The sequence below is a fragment of the Bos mutus genome, chromosome 15, assembly GCF_027580195.1.
Source record: "Bos mutus isolate GX-2022 chromosome 15, NWIPB_WYAK_1.1, whole genome shotgun sequence".
NCBI lineage: Eukaryota > Metazoa > Chordata > Mammalia > Artiodactyla > Bovidae > Bos > Bos mutus.
In genome coordinates this window covers 4,740,905-4,762,392 of record NC_091631.1, presented here as the reverse complement: position 1 = coordinate 4,762,392, position 21,488 = coordinate 4,740,905, and the positions used below count along the sequence as shown (strand labels likewise).

At 52.3% G+C, this 21,488-nt stretch overlaps 2 protein-coding genes across 3 annotated transcripts; one reads left to right on the top strand and one right to left on the bottom strand.

Moving 5' to 3' along the window:
- Nucleotides 1-51: 51 nt before the first annotated feature.
- Nucleotides 52-3,844, top strand: FAM180B (family with sequence similarity 180 member B). Of its 2 annotated transcripts, XM_014479177.2 has the most exons (3): nucleotides 79-1,199; nucleotides 1,989-2,059; nucleotides 2,268-3,842. In XM_014479177.2, the coding sequence occupies exons 1-3, from the start codon at nucleotides 1,061-1,063 to the stop codon at nucleotides 2,661-2,663; spliced, it is 606 nt and encodes a 201-aa protein (XP_014334663.2). In that variant the 5' UTR covers nucleotides 79-1,060; the 3' UTR covers nucleotides 2,664-3,842. The 2 variants fall into 2 exon arrangements, with proteins under 2 accessions (XP_070239438.1, XP_014334663.2); XM_070383337.1 differs by lacking the exon at nucleotides 1,989-2,059 and having other exon boundaries at nucleotides 52-1,199; nucleotides 2,268-3,844.
- Nucleotides 3,845-3,925: 81 nt separating this feature from the next.
- On the bottom strand, nucleotides 3,926-8,342 carry C1QTNF4 (C1q and TNF related 4). Its single transcript, XM_070383146.1, has 3 exons — nucleotides 8,224-8,342; nucleotides 7,930-7,992; nucleotides 3,926-4,902 (listed from the first exon to the last, which is right to left on the bottom strand). Exon 3 carries the CDS (start codon nucleotides 4,895-4,897, stop codon nucleotides 3,926-3,928), a length of 972 nt encoding a protein of 323 aa, XP_070239247.1. The 5' UTR covers nucleotides 4,898-4,902; nucleotides 7,930-7,992; nucleotides 8,224-8,342.
- Nucleotides 8,343-21,488: the final 13,146 nt, after the last annotated feature.

Sequence of the window (21,488 nt, the reverse complement as noted above, 5' to 3'; positions counted from 1 at the left end):
AGGAGAGGAGAGAGGTGCAGGCTGGGGTTTTGCTGACTCCCTTAAAGAGACTTCCAAACTGGGAATCTATTTCGATGGGGCTAAATACTGCAGTTGCGGACAGGCTTAACTTGCACGCCTAGATATACTTCTGAGAGATCCTGGAACTGAAATGGAAAGTTCTCACAGTTCACAGGGCTTAGGACGGGTGTGGGGTGGAGTCTCGGCCACTGCTGGAGAAAGCCCTTTGTCACAGCAGACTATCTCGTGGCAGCTGATGGGTCCAGAGAGCCTGTGAAAATAGGGCAACCCTCACCCACCCTCATCCTGTTTAAGCCACAAGGTTCCCAGAACCAGGACGAGCTGCAGCCCATTCTGAACCTTGTGTCCTGCACCCTGACAGCGCATCAGGCCTGGGCTAAGGGAATCTTCCTGGAGTCTGGTCTGAGCTGAGAATGTTGTAAACAAGCAAAGGAGGGTCCCAGTCGGGCCAAAGACAATCAGGAGCTGCTGATCTGTCTCCAGGAAACAAGTACTCCCCATTCCAGCCAGTCTGGGGTCTGTTCAGCCAGTGGCTGAGTGCCTGAGGGGGAAGAGTTCTCTGCCTGTCCAGGGGCCACTCAGCCAGCCCACCAGGCAGCTGGAAGATCAGGCTTTGTGGCTGTTCTTGGCTACTGAGGGGCTTCCTGGAGGCTGGGCCAGGCTGTACTGGGCCAGACTGAGTGTCAGTCTAGAGCCAGTTGCAGTGTTTTGGGGGTGAGGACAGATAGTAAGGCAGTCTTACTGCCTGGGGTCTCGCCTACCTCTTTGGGAGGGCCAAGCCTGAGCTGTTTGCTACCAAATGCCTTTTTCTATTAACTAAGCATCCCGCCCATCTGGGCAGGAATAGGCTTAGGGCCTGACAAACTGGGAGCCAGGCTCCTACTGCCAACAACCAGATTCCACATTTCTCTGGGATGGAAAGAGCCCCTAGGAAGCCAGAGCCAGCCCCTCCCTGTTGAGCTCTGAAGACCGACACGCAACGCAGGGAGCAGCTGGAGCAGCCTAGTGGAAAGTTGGAGCCCCAGTGTGTGCCAGGCAGATGGAGGTGCAGAGAGACGCCGCGAAGAATAAGACTCAGAGGGCCTGGTGGGGCATGGCCGGGACAATGCAGTTCCTGGCTTGGCTGACAGTAGCCATTTGCCTCCTCCCCGGGGTGACTACAACCTACCACCATGCAGGTACCCGGGCCTTAGGGTGGGGTGGAGGGAGCTAAGGAAGGCTGCTGGCTGACAGCAGTCACGCTTGGTCCTATCTGAGTCCAGCAGGGCTTAGGAACTGTGGGTGTGATAGCTGCTAGGCTGCCCTGTGCTGCAGAGTGGGGGACGGAATGATGTGGGCCTCACTCAGAACCAGAAAGGTCCAGGTGAAGTGAGGGTGGTTCGCCCTCGGTGCTCTCAACGAGCCTTGGGCTTCTTCTGGCTGATGTGCAAAGCAGGACCTCCTGAACTGCCCTGGGCTTAGGGCAGACATTCCAAGGGTTAGGCAGCACCGCAGAGAGATGCGGAAGCTGCGGCAGGCATCCTGCTTTGCCTGGCCTCCTGTCTTGTAGTCACTTACTGAGGAGCGGGAAAGGACTAGGTCCTTCTCAAAGGGGTCTTCACCTTTGGGGAGGGTCACTGGCACTGTTTCAGGTCACGCTGTCCCCACATGATGATAGGGAGGGGTAATGGGAAGGGAAGTGTCTTGTGACTCGTTGGGCTGGAGCTCTTGGCCAGGGGAACTGTAGAAGTTCGAGGAGGAGTCATGGACATTTGCCGAGATGGTATCTGGGTTTGGGATGACGCCTGGGAGAGTGAATGTCTATGTGCATGTGTGTAGGGGGAGGTGGACATGGGGTGGCATTCCTCTTCTTTTGTAGATAGAAGAACTTCTGGGCACCCCTACCAGGCAGCTCAGGGGCAGTCTGGGGATGCTGGGGTGTTCCGGGTGGAGCTTGGCAGGGCCCTGACTCCTCTCTGCTGCCCCAGGGCAGCCCATGGACAGCACCAGCGTGGGAGGTGGCCCGAAGGAGCCAGAGGCCCCGGAAGTGATGTTCGAGGTCTTTCCTCCAGCCTGGGAATGTGGGGGTGGGAGTACCAGTGGTCCCCGAGCTCAGGGTCGGGAAGGGGGATGCCTCAAGCTGGGGCTGCTGGGGGAGGGGGCAGCCCAGCATGGGTCCTACTGCCTGCTTGTGGCCCCCGGCACACTACTGCTCGCTGACCTGCTCCCTAGGCCCCAGCCTGCCCCTTACGTGGCTCCCCTTGCAGCTGCTCTGGGCGGGGCTGGAGCTGGATATCGTGGGGCAGCTGCACCTCCAGGACGAGGAACTGGCATCCACACGTCCAGGCCGCCGGCTCAGGCTCCTCCTGCAGCACCAGGTGCCCAGGGACTTGGAGGGCGCTGAGCAGCGGCTGCAGCAGCTCCAGGACCTGCGGAAGGGACCTCCTCTTAGCCCTTGGGACTTTGAACATCTGCTCCTCACAGGCGTGTCCTGTGTCTACCGGCTCCATGTGGCTAGCGAGGCCGAGGAGAGAGGCCGCTGGGCCCAGGTCTTCACCCTCCTGGCACAGGAAACACTCTGGGACCTGTGCAAGGGCTTCTGCCCCCAGGGCCAGCCCCCTTCTCTAGGGCTCTGGGCCTCCATCGTTGACTCCTTCCCCTAACCCTCCCCTTTTGCTTGCCATCCCTCTTTCCTCCTCTCCCCCCATCCCCAACCTGAGCCAGACCCACCTTTGGCAGGGGCTTCCATCTGGCACCGGGTTCTTCCCACTGTGTTCGGGTCTCTGGGCTTGCCTTGTATAACTGGACCCCAGTCTACCCCTCCCCCATCTTCTTCCTCGGGCCCAGGTTCTGGGTTCCAGACGGGCAGGCACAGACCTAAGGGCAGGACTTGCAGGCAGTGTGTGTGTGTGTTTGAAAAGTGTGTTTAAGAGATGCTGAAAAGGAAGCTCCCAAGTAAGGCCAGGTCAGACCCTCCAACTCCTACCCCGGCAGCCCAGGTAACTTCTAAGTGCCCAGTCTTATGTAGAAACCCTTTTAAACCCAACCGAGGCTCTGGGGGTCCCTAAGTTGCCCAAGTATCCTATCTGGGCTAGGAGAATAGACTGGACATTTTTAGTTCAGTCTGTTGGAAGAATGAGGGGAAGCAGGTGGAGGAACATTATCTTTTGGGGGGCAGGGAAGTGAGAAATGTTCTTTAGGTCCATCTCAACAAGGCTCAGAGAAGGGGATGAGGTTGGGAGGAGACTGAGGCTGGCTGGAGTGTTTCTGATCCTGTGTAGCTCATCCCATAAAATGTTCTGTTCTGGCCTCCTGGAGCCCTGTGTCGTTCGGTGTCAGATAACAAACCCCCCCTCCCCATCCTGGGAAGGCAGGAATCAGGGCAACCAGATACCAGCTGCTTTTCCCATTCACCACCGCCCATACCGGGAGCCAGAATGTACCGTTTCCTTGAATCCCATACACCCAGTGAGGCCGCGGGGTGTTGTCCCTTGCCACAAAAAAGGAACTAGATGGGCCCTAAAAATCACATCGGAGTTCAACGGGGAAGAGCTACAGGGACCGACTAAAGACGGACATGGAGGGGAGACCCACGCGGAGTTAGACAAGAAGGGTCCAATCAAATTCTCACCTCCTCGCTCGCCCAGGGAGAATCCTGCCCTCGGCCAGCCGACCCCGCACCGGGGTGGTCCCTCTTCTCCCGCCCCGCCCCAAGACAACAGCGTCGCAGTAAGGACAAAGCGCAGGACCCTGGCAGACAGGAGCCGGCGCAGGCCCACTTTATTGGCAGAGTTCGCCACGCGCGGCGGGCCGTCATGCTCGCGCCGGCGGGGCGTTCGGGCCGCGGGTCCGGCCTCGGCATGCACGCCCCCGACCCGACCCCACCCCACCCCACCCCACCCCGAGCGGCTCTCCGGGTTGGGGTTCAGAGCTCGGGCGGCCCGAGGCCCGGCGGGCCGGCGGGCGGGAGGTCGGGGTACACCAGGAAGCCGGAGAAGGTGATGTACTTGCCGTGGTTGCTGTAGGCGCCGTAGCCGTCGCGGTCGTGGCTGAGCAGCCAGACGGCGTCGCCACGCCGCAGCGCCAGCATCACGCTCTGGCTCTGCATCTCGCGGCGCCGCGACGCGCCGTCGTCGTAGATCATGGCCTGCACCTCGTCGCGGTTCTTCATCAGCTTCACCGACAGCGTCTTGCGCGGCAGCTTGCCCAGCGTGAAGGAGAAGAAGTAGGCGCCGGGCAGGCGGCAGCGGAACACGCCGGCCGCCGCGTCGAAGTCGCCGCCGATGTTGACCAGCTCGGTGTCGAAGGCCAGCGGCCGGTGGCGCGGCCCGGGGCCCGCGTCCGAGCCCACCAGGCTGCGCGTGCGCGCCGCCGAAGGCCGGCCGCGGCTCCTGGCGCGGGCGGCCCCAGCCGGCGCCGCGTCGGCGTCGGCGTACACCAGGTAGCCGCTGAAGGTGGCGCCCGGCGCGCCCAGCGCGTAGCGCGGGGCGCCGTGCAGCCGCAGCCACACCGAGTCGCCGTAGTCGAGCTGCAGCATGGCGCTCTGGCTGGCGGCGCGGCGCGTGCCCGGCCGCCGCTGCTCGTCGAAGGCCAGCGCCTGCACCTCGTCGCGGTTGCGCACCAGCATCACGGACAGGCTCTTGTGCGGCGCCTTGCCCGCCGTAAAGGAGAAGAAGTAGGCGCCCGGCACGCGGCAGCGGAACTGGCCGGTGGCCGGGTCGAAGTCGCCCCCGACGTTCACGTACACCTTGTCGAAGGTCACCGCCATCTCCGACGTGCCCTCCAGCGGGGTGGTGCGCGCCGCCGAGAAGGCCGAGCGCAGCTCCGCGGACCCCGGGGCCGGGCCCGGAGCCCCGTAGGCCGCCGGGCTCAGCAGGCCCAGCAGCAGTAGCAGCATGGCGCCTGGGACGGGAGGCACGAGAGGGAGGGAGATGAGGGTTTTGGCGGGGCGGCCGGGGGCCGGGTCCCCCTGCACAGCCCCGCCTTGGCCCACAAATCGGACTTCTGGTTTTCTACACACCGAGACTGGCTCAGAGGTTCTCAAAAGTTAAGTGGGCCTCGGTGTCACCTGGAGGGCCTGTTAAAACACATTGTTGGCCTGCACCCCTGCCTCGCCTGGGATGTGCTGTGCTTAGTCACTCAGTCGTGTCCGTCTCTTTGTGACCCCATGAACAGTAGCCCACCAGGCTCTTCTGTTCATTGGATTCTCCAGGCAAGAATACTGGAGTGGGTTGCCATTTTCTTCTCCATTTGTCTGGGATGAGGCCTGAGAATTTCCATTGCTCACAGGTTCCCAGGTAATGCAGAGATGCTGCTCGTTCAGGGACCACAGTTTGTGAACAATCAGATCAGTGACTTTTTTTTCGTTTTTTTGTAACCAAACCCCTTTGTGTGAAATTTCGCAGACAGATACCAGTGGAAATGCTCAGGTTCAAGGGTCCTAATGCCCTGTCTGCTGCGCTTGCCACGTGCCCTCCTCCTTCACACCCAGGAGCCCTGGAAACACAGAAGGTGGTCAGGACGCCCTGGGGTTATCTTCAGCTTCCAATTGGCTACATTTTCCTGGTCTGTTCCATGGCCCTTAGCATGCCCCTCACTCAGGCACTGGCTGTCTGTACTGGCATCCTCCTTGATGGCTGCTGTTTAAACCTCCATCTTGGCAGGAAATAGCTGCTCCCTGACCTGACTCATTGAAAAGACCCTGATGCTGGGAAAGATTGAAGGCAGGAGGAGAAGGGGACGACAGAGGATGAGATGGTTGGATGGCATCACCGACTCAAAGTACATGAGTTTGAGTAAGCTCCGGGAGTTGGTGATGGACAAGGAGGCCTGGCATGCTGCAGTCCATGGGGTCGCAAAGAGTTGGACACGACTGAGCGACTGAGCTGAACTGACCCCTTTCCTGGCCTCTGACCCAGTCAAGGGTCAGCTCCCACACTGGACCTCCAGAATCACCAGGGGCCCTTCTTGGGCTGAAGAGGTCAGAACAGTTGGGTTTTGAGGTAGTTCCCTCCCTCCACAAAATCAGAGTAAGAAGAAAGAGGGACTCTTTCCTCTGGGCTTGGGGGTTGGTCCCTGAGGGGAAAGAGAGAGCCAGGGGCTGCTAGGGATACAGTGGGAGAGCGGTTCCAGCGGGCTTCGCCAGGTCTGTGAGGTCAGCAGCTTGGTTCCTCGGTAGGAGCAGCGGGGTGTACAAGACTGGCAGCTAAACCTGGGCTCAGGTCCTGGCGCTGCTCCTCTACATGCTGTGAAACCTTAGGCAAGTTCCCGAATGTCTCCAGGCATGGCCCCTTCTGTTTAAACTGGGGGAGGATATCTGCCTAACTAGCTTACTGAGGATGCTCTGAGATAGCAGGTGTGAGTACCTCTGTTGGATGGCAGTGCAGTCGATTTTGGGAGAAAACTGATCTGATCAAGTGTTTTTGTTTTTTTTTAACCTAATTTTTAAAAATTATATTGGAGTATAGTTGATGATCAGGTTCTTGACATAAGGGGTTAGAGTTCAGTAACCCTTACCCCTGGAAGCTTGGTGAAGGCACTACTTGACTCAGGATTACCTCCTGGAAGATAGGGAGATGCTTCCTCCATAATGCTTCCTAGTAGGGCACTGGCTTTGGGGACTGAATTCCCTGAAGCCCTGAAGTGGAGGCAAAGTGGGAAAGAAAATGAGCTGGCAACAGCCTAGGATGTGGGCTTCACAGGAAATGCCCGGGGAGCGTGTGTGCCTTTGTGTCGCTTAGAGATGCTGGGGGCCTGCCAAGAAGGAGTGCCAGGAGCAGGCGTACAGATGCGCTGCACTCAACAAGGACGTTCACCTGAAGGCAGGTGGGCGCTGGAGTGCGGCCCGCATCCTATTTGCCCAACTGTGTGGAACTGCTGCAGCTGGGCAAAGTGCGCCTTTTTCTGCTTCTCATAAGAAAGACCCCCAAGTCCCTAGCCCAGCTGAACACTCTCCTTCCAGAGACAGTACCTTTTCTCATTCTTACGAAGGTGCCCCTTGGGCTAGCCAGTCGCTTGTTGAGGGCAGCGGTGGGGGGAGTGGGGTCCCTGCAGCAGTGAAGATTGCATCTCACAGTACTCATCACAATCCCTTTCCCAGGGCACTTCTTTCACCCATCTGGGTGTCACAGCTAACCTGCAAGACGGGTGGGCCCTCTCCCATTTTACAGGGGAGAAAGCTGAGGTCCAACCAGGGGAAGCGTTTTGGCCCAAGGTCACCCATGGAGCCCTGAGGCAAGCCTTGAATGGACGTCTTTTGGCTCCAAATTCAGTGTGCTTTCCTCTCCACCACCTTTCCTTTCTAAACGTAGACATGTCCAGCCAACCTATTAGCTGCCTCAGTTTCCCTTTTTGCAAAAATAGGAGGGGAGAGAAGTGGACTGAGTCTTGGGATCTAGGGCGAAGGGGGAAGAAAGCAAAACCAACCCCAAAAACTAACGTTTTTGTCTCCTGGGAATATGGGAGCATCGCAACTCTTCCTGACCGTGCGGCTCTCCTAGCAGGTCTTGCCCCGGGAGCATCTGCCCACTGGACCGTTGGTAATCTCCCTGCTGCGCCTGGTGCACCCTGCCAGTGCCAGAGGGTCCTCCTGTGTGTTTGGTACCTGGCACTGCCCATTTCTCAGATCCCTAGGTCCCCATCCTTCCCTAAGCCCCCTTCCCGGAGCAGGTCAGAGGTGAGAGGGTGTCAGGTGGGCGTCACAGCTCCAGGGAAGGAAATGGCTGTTCCTGGCTTCGTGCAGGTGAGGCTCAAAACAATCATCTTCAAAGAGAAAAAAAATCTAGGACACGGTGCGCTGGACAGAGCCCCGGAACCGACCGTGGAGATGCAGCCATGCCAGGCTAAGGGATTCCAGAGACCCTCCCAGCGAACCCCACTCCCCAGTCACCCCCTCCCTCAAGCTCTGCCCAAAGCGCCCTCTCCACCTACCTTGAAAGCCCCTCGGGCTCCCAAGAAGATGAGTCCCCCTTTCACCGAAGAAGCCAATTAATCCTTTCTCATTAAAAAAAGGAAAAAAAATCCCTCAGAAAATGGTACCTTAGACCCTCTCTCCCCCAGACCCTCCTTCATCCATCCTTTAGGATGAAAAGCCCTTGAGCCTCTTTCATGGAAGAAGCTCCCAGATCCTCCTTTCAGGGGGAAAAAAGAAAAGGATTCAATTCCCGGCCCCCGCTTCCCGTCAAGGAGAAAGCCTGGCTCCCCGCGCCCCAGAGCAGCCCTCACCTGGCTGGGGGCGGCGGTCGGTCGGGTTCGCTCCGCGCCCGCGATCCGGCTCCGGGCTGCGGGCGGGCGCCGGGCTGCGCACTGGCCGCCCGCGCTGCGGCGGGGCCGGGCCTGGCGCGGGCGGCGGCGCCGGGGGCGGGCGGGGCGCGGGGACCCCGGGGTGGGTGGGCGCGGGGCGGCGAGGGAAAGAGGACTGCTGAAGAGCGAGCCGCCGGGCCCGCGCGGGGAGAGGCGGGCAGGGGGAGAGAGGGAGGGGCGCGCCGAGCGCCGGGGCCCAGGGGCACCGCACAGAGGCCCCCCGCGCGGGCCGCGCGAGCGCCGGCCTCGTCCTCCTCCGTGACCTCCCTCGGGCTTCAGCCTCTGGGTTTGCAGAGCGGGCATCAGGAATCCAAGTTAGCAGATGGGGAAACTGAGGCAGAGGCCGATTCCCCCACCCCCACCCCCGCCCCCAGTCCCGGGGTGGCTCGGGCCTGTCTAGAGACCCAGCCTCCTCCCTGGTTGGAGGAGAGGGGGCTGGAGCGGGGCGCGGAGACTGGACTAGCCTCGGGGCTGCAAGGGCAGCGGAAGGGGAGAGCGAGTTCGGTGGGGACAGATGTCCAGGCTCAAGGGAGGGGAGAGGGTCTTCGAGAAGAGGAGGATAAATGGGTCAGTGCTGCCAGGAAAGGAGGGGCTTACAGTGACCGCGTTTTCTTCCTCCCCTCCAAATCGGAAAAGGCCATGGTTGGTTAGGAAGGAAGGAGGAAGACCAAACTCCCAGGCATCAGAGGGTCAGCCTGGGGGGCGTCCCCGGGGAGGGGGGGTGACGCAGGAGGGGTGTCCTTGCAGAATTGCCTTGTGGCGGGAAGGCTGCGTTCACAGCATCTGCAAGGAGGGAAGGGGTTGAGAAAGGCGATGGGGAGGCCTCAAGGGGCCTGTGTGCAGAGGGACACTGACACCCGGCCTAGCTGGGCCCGGTGGGCAGGACCCAGCAGGACCCCCGGGCTGGGAGCAACTGCCGTCCCACCGCGGCATTCACCGGGGCCCTTCCACAGCTTCCACCCTGGACTCTGACCCCACCTCCGGGAGGCTGCAGTCCTCTCCTGAAGGCTGTGCTGGGCACGCACTGGCTGAATGGATGGTCGTGAAGAGCCCCACTCCCAGCTGCCAGAAGCAGGAGCCCTCGGACTCAGGAGGCCCAAGTTCTAGTCCTGGCTCTGCCCCAGCCCCTCTGTGACCCCCTGCGCTCTGGAGCTCTCCTGCAACTCTCAGAACCTACACGACCCAGTTAATCTAACATGGGTTAGTCCTCATGAAGGTGTTGACAGTGATGAACTCATTAAATATTCTTCAGGTGTTGAGGGAAAGATGAAGTGAATGGATATGTACCTGAACAGAAAGGAATGGATGGAGGCATTTCTGGCTGGGCACGGGGTATTCGGGGGAACACAGGATGAAGCCCCTGTCTAGCCCTTCCAGACCATCCTTTGTCTCCTCACCAGCCTGTAAAGGTCGAGGAGGGGTGTGGGAAGAGGCTTAGGCGGGCTGGGGAAGACCGGAAGCCGATCTGGGGCAGCCACAACCCTTCTTAGGGCATCAGTGCCTCTTTTGAACCAGGAGGTTGAGGTTGCCATCATGAAGGTGCGCTTTGAAGGTGATTCCGATAGAGGACTGGGAAGAAGGCAGGACTCTAGAGGCAGAACAGTTAAGCCCAGTGGGGCTCTGTCTCAGGCTGAAAGCCATTTGACACTCCCTGGGTCCCCCAAAACGTTCAACCAGAGCAGTCAGGGTGCGGGGTGGAGACAGGCGGCTGAGGCAGATGGCAGCAGGGTTTGCGTCAAGGGATGGGATCGGGCCACTGGCAAGGAGATACTGAGGAGGAGGGTGCCATGTGCTAGCGGGCTTCTGGGGGTGGGGGCGCCCCGGAGGGGGCAGCAGGGTTCAGAGCAAACAGCTCCAGGGCTCAGCTGTAGTTCCTGCCTGCTCCAGCTCTGTCCTGGAACAAGTTGGAGCAACAGTATTAATTTTTATAGCAAGCTCCTTTCACTGTGTGTTGCACATGCTACCGGCGCCCCCTCTCAAGCCCCCAGGTCTACGTGGAGGTCACCTGCCGGCAGCTCCTGAGCTTGCTGTGTCTCTCCTGAGGCATTCCCAGCTATGGAGGCAAGGGTGGGGCAGGCTGCAAGTGGAAAATTAACACCTCCAGGGTAACGCTCAACAAGGAGGGTCCAGAGTTAGTGAATAAATCCTCTAGCTTTCAGTCCCCCTGAAAGCAGGACAATCCTCAGTTCCCAGGCGTGTTCCAGTCTGACTCCAGCAGAATGGACCAAAACCACGGGGAAACCCTGCTTACCCCTGTGGGCTTGGCTTGCTTTCCTCTCTTGCCTCACTTTCCCACTTGCGCACCCTGCTGTGGGATCACCTCGTAAATAAACTGCTGCTGCTAAGTCACTTCAGTCGTGTCCGACTCTGTGCAACCCCATAGATGGCAGCCCACCAGGCTCCCCCGTCTCTGGGATTCTCCAGGCAAGAACACTGGAGTGGGTTGCCATTTCCTTCTCCAATGCATGAAAGTGAAAAGTGCATGTGAAGTCGCTCAGTCGTGTCCGACTCCTAGCGACCCCATGGACTGCAGCATACCAGGCTCCTCCATCTATGGGATTTTCCAGGCAAGAGTACTGGAGTGGGCTGCCATTGCCTTCTCCCCTAAATAAACTACTTGTATCCAAATCTCTCAGGGTCAACTTTTGGGGGATCTCAAATAGACAATGAACCATAACTGTGTTACGTGCTTTTTCATTTCACCCATTGTCTTATTTAATTCCTATTTATTTATGGCTGTGCTGTGAGGGATGTGGGATCTTAGTTCCCCAACCAGGAATGAAACCCATCCCCTGCGATGGAAGCACAGAGTCTTAACCACTGGATTGCCGGCGAAGTGCCCTTATTTAATTTCTTAACATCCTCTGAAGTAGATGTCACGAACCCAATTTTACAAAGGAAGAGTAAAAAAGTTAATGCACAGAGAGGATTCAAACTCAGGTCGATCTAGCTTCAAAACCCAGTCCTTGACCACTATCCTCTGTAGCCTAATTCTTTGATCCTCTCTGGGCCTTACTTTTTCATCTGTACAATGAGGAATGAGCCCTCGAGTTTGAAGGGAGGCAACGTACCCAGTGGCTCCTGCAGCTAGGCCTTGTCAGTGAGATGTAAGCAGAAATTATCAGGAAGGGCTTCCCTGGTGGTCCAGTGGTTAAGACTGTGAGCTTCCGTTGCGAGGGGGTATGGATTCGATACCCAGTGGGGGAACGAAGATCCCCCATGCCTTATGGCTTGGCCAAAACAACAACAAAAATTATTAGGAGAGAAAGTGGTTTAAAGGGACTGACTAGGCCCACTCTTTTTGCCCTCCCTCTTCCCTTTTCCTGGAACGTATGCATGAAGGCTGGAGCTCCAGTTGCCACGCTGGGCCAGGAGACAACAATGAAATTTTCTGAAACAGTGTCAAATAGGGTACTCAGGAGGAAGCTGAGATGAATAGGATGTAGAGATTCTGCTCTCAAGGAGCTGATCATTTAGGGAGAGCGGCAGGATTTGGGTGTAAAGAACCACAATAGGTAAAAAGAGATCAGCACCAGGAGAGAGGTGCAGAAATTCCTCCTGGGGGAATCAGGGCGGTGTCACAGAAGTTATTTCTAAATGATGGTGAGGATTTTACATAGTGCTGATAGAGGAGTAAGGGAGTGGGATCCAGTTTAAGTTAAAAGTTTGAGCAAAGGCATGGAGGTAGCATACATGCGCCAGTGTGTGGCTAGTTGAAGGGGGAAGGGTTCGTGAAGGAGACGCGGCAGATAAGGTGTATGGGGCTTAAATGCTGAGCTAAGGAGCTCGGTTCAACCTGCAGCAGGAGGGAAGAGTGCCCAGAGCAGTATTTTAAGATTATTCCAGCCACAGAGTGAAAGGCAGGAGACAGAAGGAGGCAGGGAGATCTATAAGAATCTAATCAAAGTGTCCAATCTGAACTATACAGGGTTAGTAAGAAAAGAAAAGAAAAGGGAAGAAACAGATGGAAGAGAGACTGAGAAGAGTTGCAGAGACAGAGGGCACACAGGCACACAAGCTCAGAATTTAATTAGCTTCTTGGTTTGCCGATGGATTACAGGGGAATTAGCAGAGCTCAGAGTCGAGGGACCTTGCTGGGAGTTGAGGGGAAGCTAATGAGAAAGGCAACAACAAGCCCCAGGGAGAAACGAAAGGGGAGGGATCATTAGCCAAGCAGAGAAGCTGGCAGGAGAAACAGATGTCAGGGCGCTGAGTCCCTGCCTCCCTGGGAGATTTCAGCCTTCCGGGGGGAGCAGACATTCAGAGGGCCTGGGCTGGGCTCCTGGCCCCATGGCGCCTGGTTCCAATCCCTCTGAGCACTTGGTAAACAGCCGGGAATGGGGGAATTTGGGAGTGGCTGTGAGGAGCAAGTTCCTAACTCTCCGTTGGCCCTTTTCCCAGAAGCAGATCCCTAGGTCCTTCTGCAGATGGGGAGGTCGAGGCCTGCTCTTGACTAGACATGGCAAATTGCATTTTCCAAAGACAGCTGTGACTCCCACCCTGCCCTTCTTGCACTGGGACCATGCCACTACCCTCCAAGAGGAGGACTTGGGCTCACCTGTGAAAGGTGATGCTGCTTCTCTCTGGTGCTCGCTCTCTTGAAATTCACACTTAGAATCCAGCCATCATGATGTGAGAAAGCCCAGGCTGCATGGAAAGGCTGTGTGTAGATGTGGTGGCCAACAGCCTGAGGCAGGACCAGTTATCTAATTTGCAGGGTCCAGGGCAAAATGGAAAGACAGGGCTTTTTGTTCAAAAATTAAGAATTGAGGAGGTGAGAACCGCCTTACACCAAGCATAGAGGCCACATGTGGGACTCTGTGCAGTGGTATAAGGCACCCTGTGAAGCTGGGCCTGACCCCAGCTGAGGTTCCAGCATCCGCTGTTTGCGGTACGACTCCGGAAGCCTCCAAGATGACTCGGGGCGCAGGTACTGTCTGATGGCAACTGCGAAAGAACTCCAAGCGGGACCCACCCGGCTGACCCAGTGCACTTCCAGATCCACTAGGGTTCTGTTTTAAAGAACTGACTGTTTTAAACCAGAAACTTTTGAGTTACTGCACAGCCTTAGATAGTTGGAAGGCTGGGGGAACTAGAACGTGTCACAGTTGGACTGAAGAGGCAGTACAGTGACTGAGTTTCCCCGCGAACCCAGACTCGTCATCTGAGCTGCTGTTTCAGGTCCTTCTTGGCCCACGCTGGCAGAGGGGACTGGAGGCACAGGTCACTCCACACCCTCCCGAGGGCCCTCTCACTGTGGAAGACGTTGGAGCCATTTTGAGTAGAGTTCTCTGTTTCTTGAGGTTAAAAACACTCCAACTTTTACAAGTTATTTCCTCTCCCCGGGTCTTGGTTTCTGTGGATGTACACTGAGCAGACTTCATAATTTAGGGCTTGTGAGTCTCTGGAGGGAAAACACGGAGGACCTGGTGACTAGAAGGTGAGGGACAAGTAAAGAAACTGGAAGAGTCAAAAGCGTTTACTCCGCCTCTTTCGCTGGCATCTGGGAGGACAGGGAGGGAAGAGTTCAGCCTGGGTCAGACGATGACTGGTTCCACTTTGGGCACTGAGATCACACTACCTTTGGGGGCTGGAAAATTGGGGGGTGGGTACTTACATAGTGTCATCAATTAGGTAGAGAATATAACTATGCAGCAATTGACTGGATGAACACCAAAACAGTTAGTTATTTATGGTGGGTTCAGGGACATTTTACTCTGTAAAATGTTTTCTATCTCCCAAATTTTCTACAATGAATATTTAGTCCTTTCATTTGAAAAGTAATTTAAAATATCAAGAAAAACTTTAATTTCTTTTAAATTTTCCAAATAAATATTGGAATACATATTATAAATACATATTTATATTATATATTATATATATTATACATATATATTATAAATACATATGTATATGTATTGGAAGACAAATACATATTATAAAAGTGGGAGTTTAGAGAAAACACGTGATTTAATAAACTGTAGGGCAATGACTAGGTAGCCACCTAGAAAGCTCTAAGTTGGATCCATACATCATATATACATACATGTGTGCATGCTCAGTCAAGTTTGAAGTATGACATAAAATCCAGAATTCATTAAAAAAAATTTAAGCTTTTTACTACAGCTTAAAAGGAAAACATATTAACATAGCAAACTGCCAGAAGCAAAGTCAAGACAAACTACAAACTGGAAAATATATTTGTAATTCATAGCACAAAGAGCAAATTTCTTTAATATATAAGAGCTCTAAGAAAAGACGACTCAGTAGGAAAGTGGGTAAAGGGTATAAACAGTTAATAAAAAAGAAAATACAAGTAACTCAGAATAAGATGCCATCCTTTTTTTACCTCTCACGTTATCTAAGATCAATAGGTTCATAACATATTCTGTTGGTGAGGAGGCAGAGAAACATTCATACCCTTTTAGTGGGATGGTCAACCAGTACTGCTGGATAACTGGACATTATCTACCAAAGTTTAAAGTATGCATGCCCTTCAACTCTTTGATTCTACTTCCTGAAAAGCTGTTACTCTGATATATACCCACATCTGAAATGACATGTTATTCACTGCAGCATTGTTTGCAATAACAATAGAGGACCCATCCAATAAATTCTGAGACACAGAATACTAATAACTCTGTTTATAGAAGAATGAGGACTCATTTTGCATACTGATATGAAATAATCTCTAAGATTTACTGGTAAGTGGAAAAAACAAGGTATACGTTTGTTTTGAGGCAATCGGTATGTAGCTGAAATAGTTTGGCCAAGCTGTGGTCATCTGGTCTTTAAAGATGCTTTGTGCATCGCCTCCACAAGTCATGGATTATAGCAGCTGCGTTCTGCATGTGCCGTTTCTCTCCCTCACATTCGCTCCCCTGTCTAAAACATTATTGTTCAACTCTTGGCTGGCTTTTTGTTTTTGGCTTTCTACATGAGTCTTGCATCTCCTTTATGTCTTAGCTTGAATATCACCAAATGAGACAATATTTCCTAACAACTGTCTATAACCCAGTCCTAATCGCATCAACCCTAAAAAAAATAAAATAAAATAAAGCAAACAACTTGCTATTTTCTGTTTATTTGTGGCATTTATCATTTCTAACATATCTTTCATCTATACACTCTAGAATATGACTTCCATATTAAATATTTGTTGAATGAATGCTGGTTAAGTCTTTTGCTCCAAAATCCTCATGTGTATTGTTTGAAAATTTTATTTTGTTGCTGTCGTGTAAAATCTGAACTCCAGTACAGGCTAGACTACTCATCAGGCTTCTTTTTCCATAAGTCTGCTCCGGCTGTACTTGGCCCTCAAAGTCATACCTTGTTATAAATGGAGAGGACAGTTTCATGGAAGGAAATAATTGTACCTCCTTTGCTTTCCCAATAGGATGACCTCTTTTCTCCTGTGACTCAAATTTCCTAAAACTTTTTTTTAATCCAGAATTCCATTTTTCCACTGATGCTTTCCTGAAAGAGTTCCCCTGAGTTTCCACTTAAACAAGAAGAAGAGTTTAGGACCAACCCATTGCAATATATTGGAAAAATCTGTTAAATCCTATGCATTTTGTATTCAAGACTTAGTTGAGAATTGCTTTAAGTTCAGGTCTCCATGCTGCAAGTGTTATAGCTATACTGTTAGTTATTATAATAACTTTTTTGGTAATTCTAATGTATAAAGTAATAGTTTATTAGGTGAGAGAGATCTTTATGACCATTTCTGAGTATACATTGGGTCTGTATCTTTGAGTAATGAATCAAACAGGTTAATGAATTATGAAATAAATATTGTTTTAAGGAAATAAAGAGTGTACAGTATACTACCATTTCCTTTTTTTTTTAAGTATGCATTTGCTTTTTTGTGCATAAAATACCTCTGAGAGAATCTTCTAGAAACCATTAATAGCAGTTGCCTCCAGGCAAGAGGAATGGTTATGGGAGAAAGACATACTTTTCACTGTTCCACCCTTTTGTACCTAAAATTTAAAAAGGCAGGGAGAATCAGTATCTTTTAAGCAGCTGCTGGGTTCCTGCTGGCTCCTATTCAACCTGAGTCAGCTGAAAGCCCTCAGCCTTTTTCATATGTACCATCAAGCCAAACTGCCTTCATCCTTAGCTAGCGCAGCTGAGTTTTTAAAAATACATAAAAACGCACGTCTTTTCACTTCTTTCAAATTCACCCGGTTAGTTTCAGCCCACTGTTTTAAGATATTTTAGGGTCTTGATTCTGACATCCAAGTATTAGCTTTTCCTCCCCATAGTGGTGCCATCTGCATTTCCAGTGTGACAGACACGATTAACCACTGAGCTGACCAAATGCAGAATCCAGAAGCATGAACTTTAAGGCTTCTCCTCGGATTTGCATCCCTTGAATAAGCAACCTGAGGGAGCAGCACAGGGGTTAGATGGGCTAGAAGCCCACCGGATGGGCGATCTAGGAGTAGCCACTGCTTTCCTGGTTGTCTCGACTGAAAGACATTTGATGTCTAACTGGAAACAGGGTACAATATGTCCAAGGAAATATTCCTAGTGGCTTTCCAAATAAATAATAACAAACTGGATTTCTGTTGGTAATATCTTGTTTTTAGTGAAGGTACCAATTCTTTTCATTTCTTGTCGTTCAGTCACTAAGTCGTGTCCGACTCTTTAGGACCCCATGGACTATAGCAAGTCAGGCTTTTTTGTCCTCCACTATCTCCCAGAGATTGCTCAAACTCATGTCCATTGAGTCAGTGATGCCATCTAACCATGTCATCCTCTGCTACCCTCTTCTCCTTTTGCCTTCAGTCTTTCCCAGCATTAGGGTCTTTTCCAATGAGTCAGCTCTTCACATCAGGAGGCCAAAGTATTGGAGCTTCAACTTCAGCATCAATCCTTCCAATGAACATTCAGGGTTGATTTCCTTTAGGACTGACTGGTTTGATCTCCTTGCAGTCCAAGGGACTCTCGAGAGTCTTCTCCAGAACCACAACCCACAATTCAATTCTCTGGTGCTCAGTCTTCTTTATGGTCCAACTCTCATATCCATACATGACTACTGGAAAAACCATAGCTTTGACTCTTAAGGACCTTTGTCAGCAAAGTGATGTCTCTGCTTTTTAATATATGTCTAGGTTTGTCATAGGTTTTCTTCCAAGGAGCGTCTTTTAATTTCATGGCTGCAGTCACCAGTCTGCAGTGATTTTGGACCCCAAGGAAATAGTCTGTCACTGTTTCCATTTTTTCCCCATTTGTCATGAAGTGATGGGTCTGGATGCCATGATCTTAGTTTTTTGAATGTTGAGTTTTAAGCCAGCTTTTTCACTCTTTTTCATCTTCATCAAGAGGCTCTTTAGTTCCTCTTCACTTTCTGCCACTTTCTTTTTCTAGGTGTTCTCAAACCCAATTTAATTATATAAACCCAGTTCATTATATTCTAGAATAAGTTTGGGGATTCACCTGAAGCGTACCCACCTAGAGTTTCCAGAATCTACCTTTTCCTCTTTTGTAACACCAGGACATTCACAGCCATCAGGCACTGGGGGCCCTTTCCTTTCTGCACGGCTTTCTCACGTACACTGGCAAGGGCTCCAGGATCTTCTCTGCAAAGTTTAACACCTTGGGATTTGCAACTCATTTTATTATTTTTGGCTGCACCACGAAGTATGTGGGATCTTAGTTCCCTGAACAGGGAATTGAACCTGTGCCCCCTGCATTGGGAGTGCGAAGTCCAAGCCACTGGACCACCAGGAAAGGCTTGCAACTTATTTAAATGGGTGCCTGGGTTTACTTACTGTCTTTTCTCTGGAGTTTCAGTTTCCTCTATCCCACATTTTCTTGCCTCACTCCAGTTTAGAAATGCTCTTCTTCTATGAAGAGTGAAGAAAATCGGGGTTGAGTATCCTGCTTTCCAATAACTGCTAACCTGACATGTCATCCACACCTTCTCCGAATGTAACCAAGAACATCTTTTACTATCTGAACTCTTTCAAGTCTCAGCTTATCCAGGACTTCAACCTTCCTCCTCTTACACCTGCCTTTGGATTTGTGAGCCTGTCAGGGAGCTCTCTGCACAGCTCTGCTGGTTTCTTTGGGTTTCCCCCTTTTCCTGTCCGAGGATTTTCTGCAGATCAAAGTGTTAGTCATTCAGTTGTGTCCGACTCTTTTCAACTCCACGGACTGGAGCCTGCCAAGCTCCTCTGTCCATGGGATTCTCCAGGCAAGAATACTGGAGTGGGTGGCCATGCCCTCCTCCAGGGGATCTTCCCCACCCCAGGGACTGAACCTGGATCTCCTGCATTGCCGGCAGATTCTTTATCATCTGAGCCATCAGAGAAGATAGGCTGTCCTCATTTTCTGTTTCAGAGCCTCCTCTCTCTCTGGTGCCACATTCCCATTTAAATCTCTGAACGTGAGATCGTAAGTTTTCTCTCGTTTATTTCCCTAGGACTCTATTATTCATTGTCTCGCCCAGTCATCCCACAGCCGACACGCCTCTCCTTCTTCCTTCACCTGTCTGTGGACCCCGTGTCACCGACAGCACCAGGCAGTTCTCTCCCACGGTCAGAGATCAGGCTGGCAGAGCCGCTCCCTGGTAGGAGCGTCCTCCCACTGGGAGAGGCACTGGTTGCTGATGCTCGTCAAGGGCGGCTCAGCAGGGAGCTGTGCGGGACTGTGGCTGCCAGCCCCCATCCTGGGGCTGGGCAGGCGTAAGTGGACTCCTGAGGGCTGGTAGCTCCAAGCGCTCACCTGTCAGTCTCACCTAGAGGCTTCTCCGGGGCTGGCATTCTGCATGGAAAACACGCAGGATTCGGAGTCAAGCTTATCCAGATCTGAATTCTAGCTCTGTCCCTTCCCAGCAAATTGTATCTCTGAGTTTCCATTTTTTCTCACTTGAAAAATGGGGATATTACGGAGTTGATGGGGTGACTGAGTAACTATACACTCACACACACACACACACATACCCCTGTGCATAAGTTTTCGGTACCCATCAACCCCTGTGCTGACCTCAGGCTCCTGGTTTTCACAGCGTACGTTCTTGGTGGACTGTGCTGCTGCCTTCCCCTTTCTGGCCGAGCTGGGTCTTCCGGACACCCTGCAGTGTATGTCTGTGCCTGGTGAACCTTCCTGTGACGAGCCAGGCCCCTGTGACCCTTAGACCCTTGAATCTGCAGATACGAAGGGCCGACTCCTTATGCATTCAGTGAGGCTGACTCAGCTCTGGCCAGTAGAGTACTCCATCCCTGAGACATACTGAATGGAACGGTTTACAGATGGAACTTCCCTAAGAGATTTTTATTCTGAAATTACAAGCTCTATGAGCACGTGAGTGAAGCTGCTATTTATCATCTAGTTGCCTAGTGGAGTCAGGGAAACCAGGCTGAGGTGGGCTGGAGGGATGTGGCCTGTGGGAGTCCTGAGGCCTTTGTTTGCATCAACAGGTTAACCTGGCCATTTTTGTTGCTTGAGCCAATAAATTTCTTTCCTTTTTTTTGGCTGCACTGTGAGCTGTGTGGGATCTTAGTTCCCTGACCAAAGACTGAAACTGCACTCCTTGCATTGGACTCGAGGCATCTTAACCACTGGACTGCCGGGGAAGTATCTAAATCCCATCTCTTAATTAAGCCAGTTTGTTGGGCTTGAGTATGCAACCATGATATACAATGATATATATATATATATATATCTCTCTACATGGTTATAAAATCACAAGTTCTCTCTCATCATTTCATTTTTACCTCCTTGTTTAAATCGGTTTCCTTATTTTTATGTAGAAAAATAGAACTCAGTATATGTGCATGACATATTAGAAATTCTCCAGGTTCGCAGGCCCAGATCTGGATCCTGGTTTTGTCATTCATCAGTCTTGGGCAAATCGGTTAAACCTGAACTTCACTTTTCTATCAATAAAATGGGATTGTTTTTTGTTTATATGGCTGTTTTATGGGTTGAAGCTAATGGATACATCAGCAGATGATGTAGTAGGCCACCAATTAATGCTCTATTATTAGGTGGTAAATAGGGCTTCCCTGATGGCTTCCCTCAGTGGTAAAGAACCTACCTGCCAATGCAGGAGACACAGGTTCAAACCCTATGTTGGGAAGATCCCCTGGAGTAGGAAATGGCAACCCACTCCAGTATTCTTGCCTGGAGAATTCCACGGACAGAAGAGCCTGGTGGGCTACAATCCATGGATTCACAGAAGAGTTGAACCCAACTTAGTGACTAAACCACCTCCACCACCTTATACTATCTTGACAGCTTTTACTCTGTATGGTTGTCTATAGGGGCACCTCTTTCCAGGCGACACCTCTTAACCACCATGGTTTCCAAGTTGATCATGGCCTTGACCAAGGACAGTGCAGAAAGTTTTGGGAAAAGATGAAAGATGAGGAGGTGGACAGGAATTTGAAAGCTCAAATGGTGGAGGAGATGGAATTAGCCTTTTTAAAAAACATTTGCCACCGCAGAATTCTACACCCACTTTCTATTTATAAATATCCTTGTCTCCTGGCTTTGCTCCTCCTGCGGAAGACTCCAGCGGAAGAGAACAGATACAAAGAGCAGCTGGGAGCAGGTACAGACGCGCAGAGCAGAGGAGGCTGGAGAATCGCCTGCCTGACGTGGGTCAGGTGCATGAATTTACAGATTCTGGGGCAGGATGTCTCAGGAAACTTACATCAGAAAGTGATTTGTCCCTTGCCAAAAGCCTGCGCCGGCAGAGGAAAGGGGCAGCCATCCTCCGTAACTGGATCCCGCCACAGAGCCCCTGCTTTACTGCCCCGTCCTGCGCTGGTGGCGGGAAGACAAGATCGAAGGCCGCCACGACAGCTGAGCAGAGATGACGCACCGAGGCGGTGGGGACAAAGGGAGGACGACAAACTCAAGAGGCACCTGAGAGTCCAGCCCCGACTTCTGAGAAGAGGGAGGGGTAGACAGGACTCGGGGTCATCTCTGGGCTTTCAGCCTGGGAAACAGGGTGATCCGCAAGTGCGGAATAAAGTGTGAGAACTCGAGCAGCAGCGCAGGCTCGGGGAGGTGGGCTGAGACGTCACTGAATCTGAAGATCCTGAGTAAGCATTTATTGAGGACTGTGTGTTAGGGACTGTCCTGGGTGCTTGCAATAGTGCAGAAAAACAGCGCTGAAGAAATGTGAGGACTGTCAGTGGAGATGCAATTCCACTTTCCCTCAGCCTGCC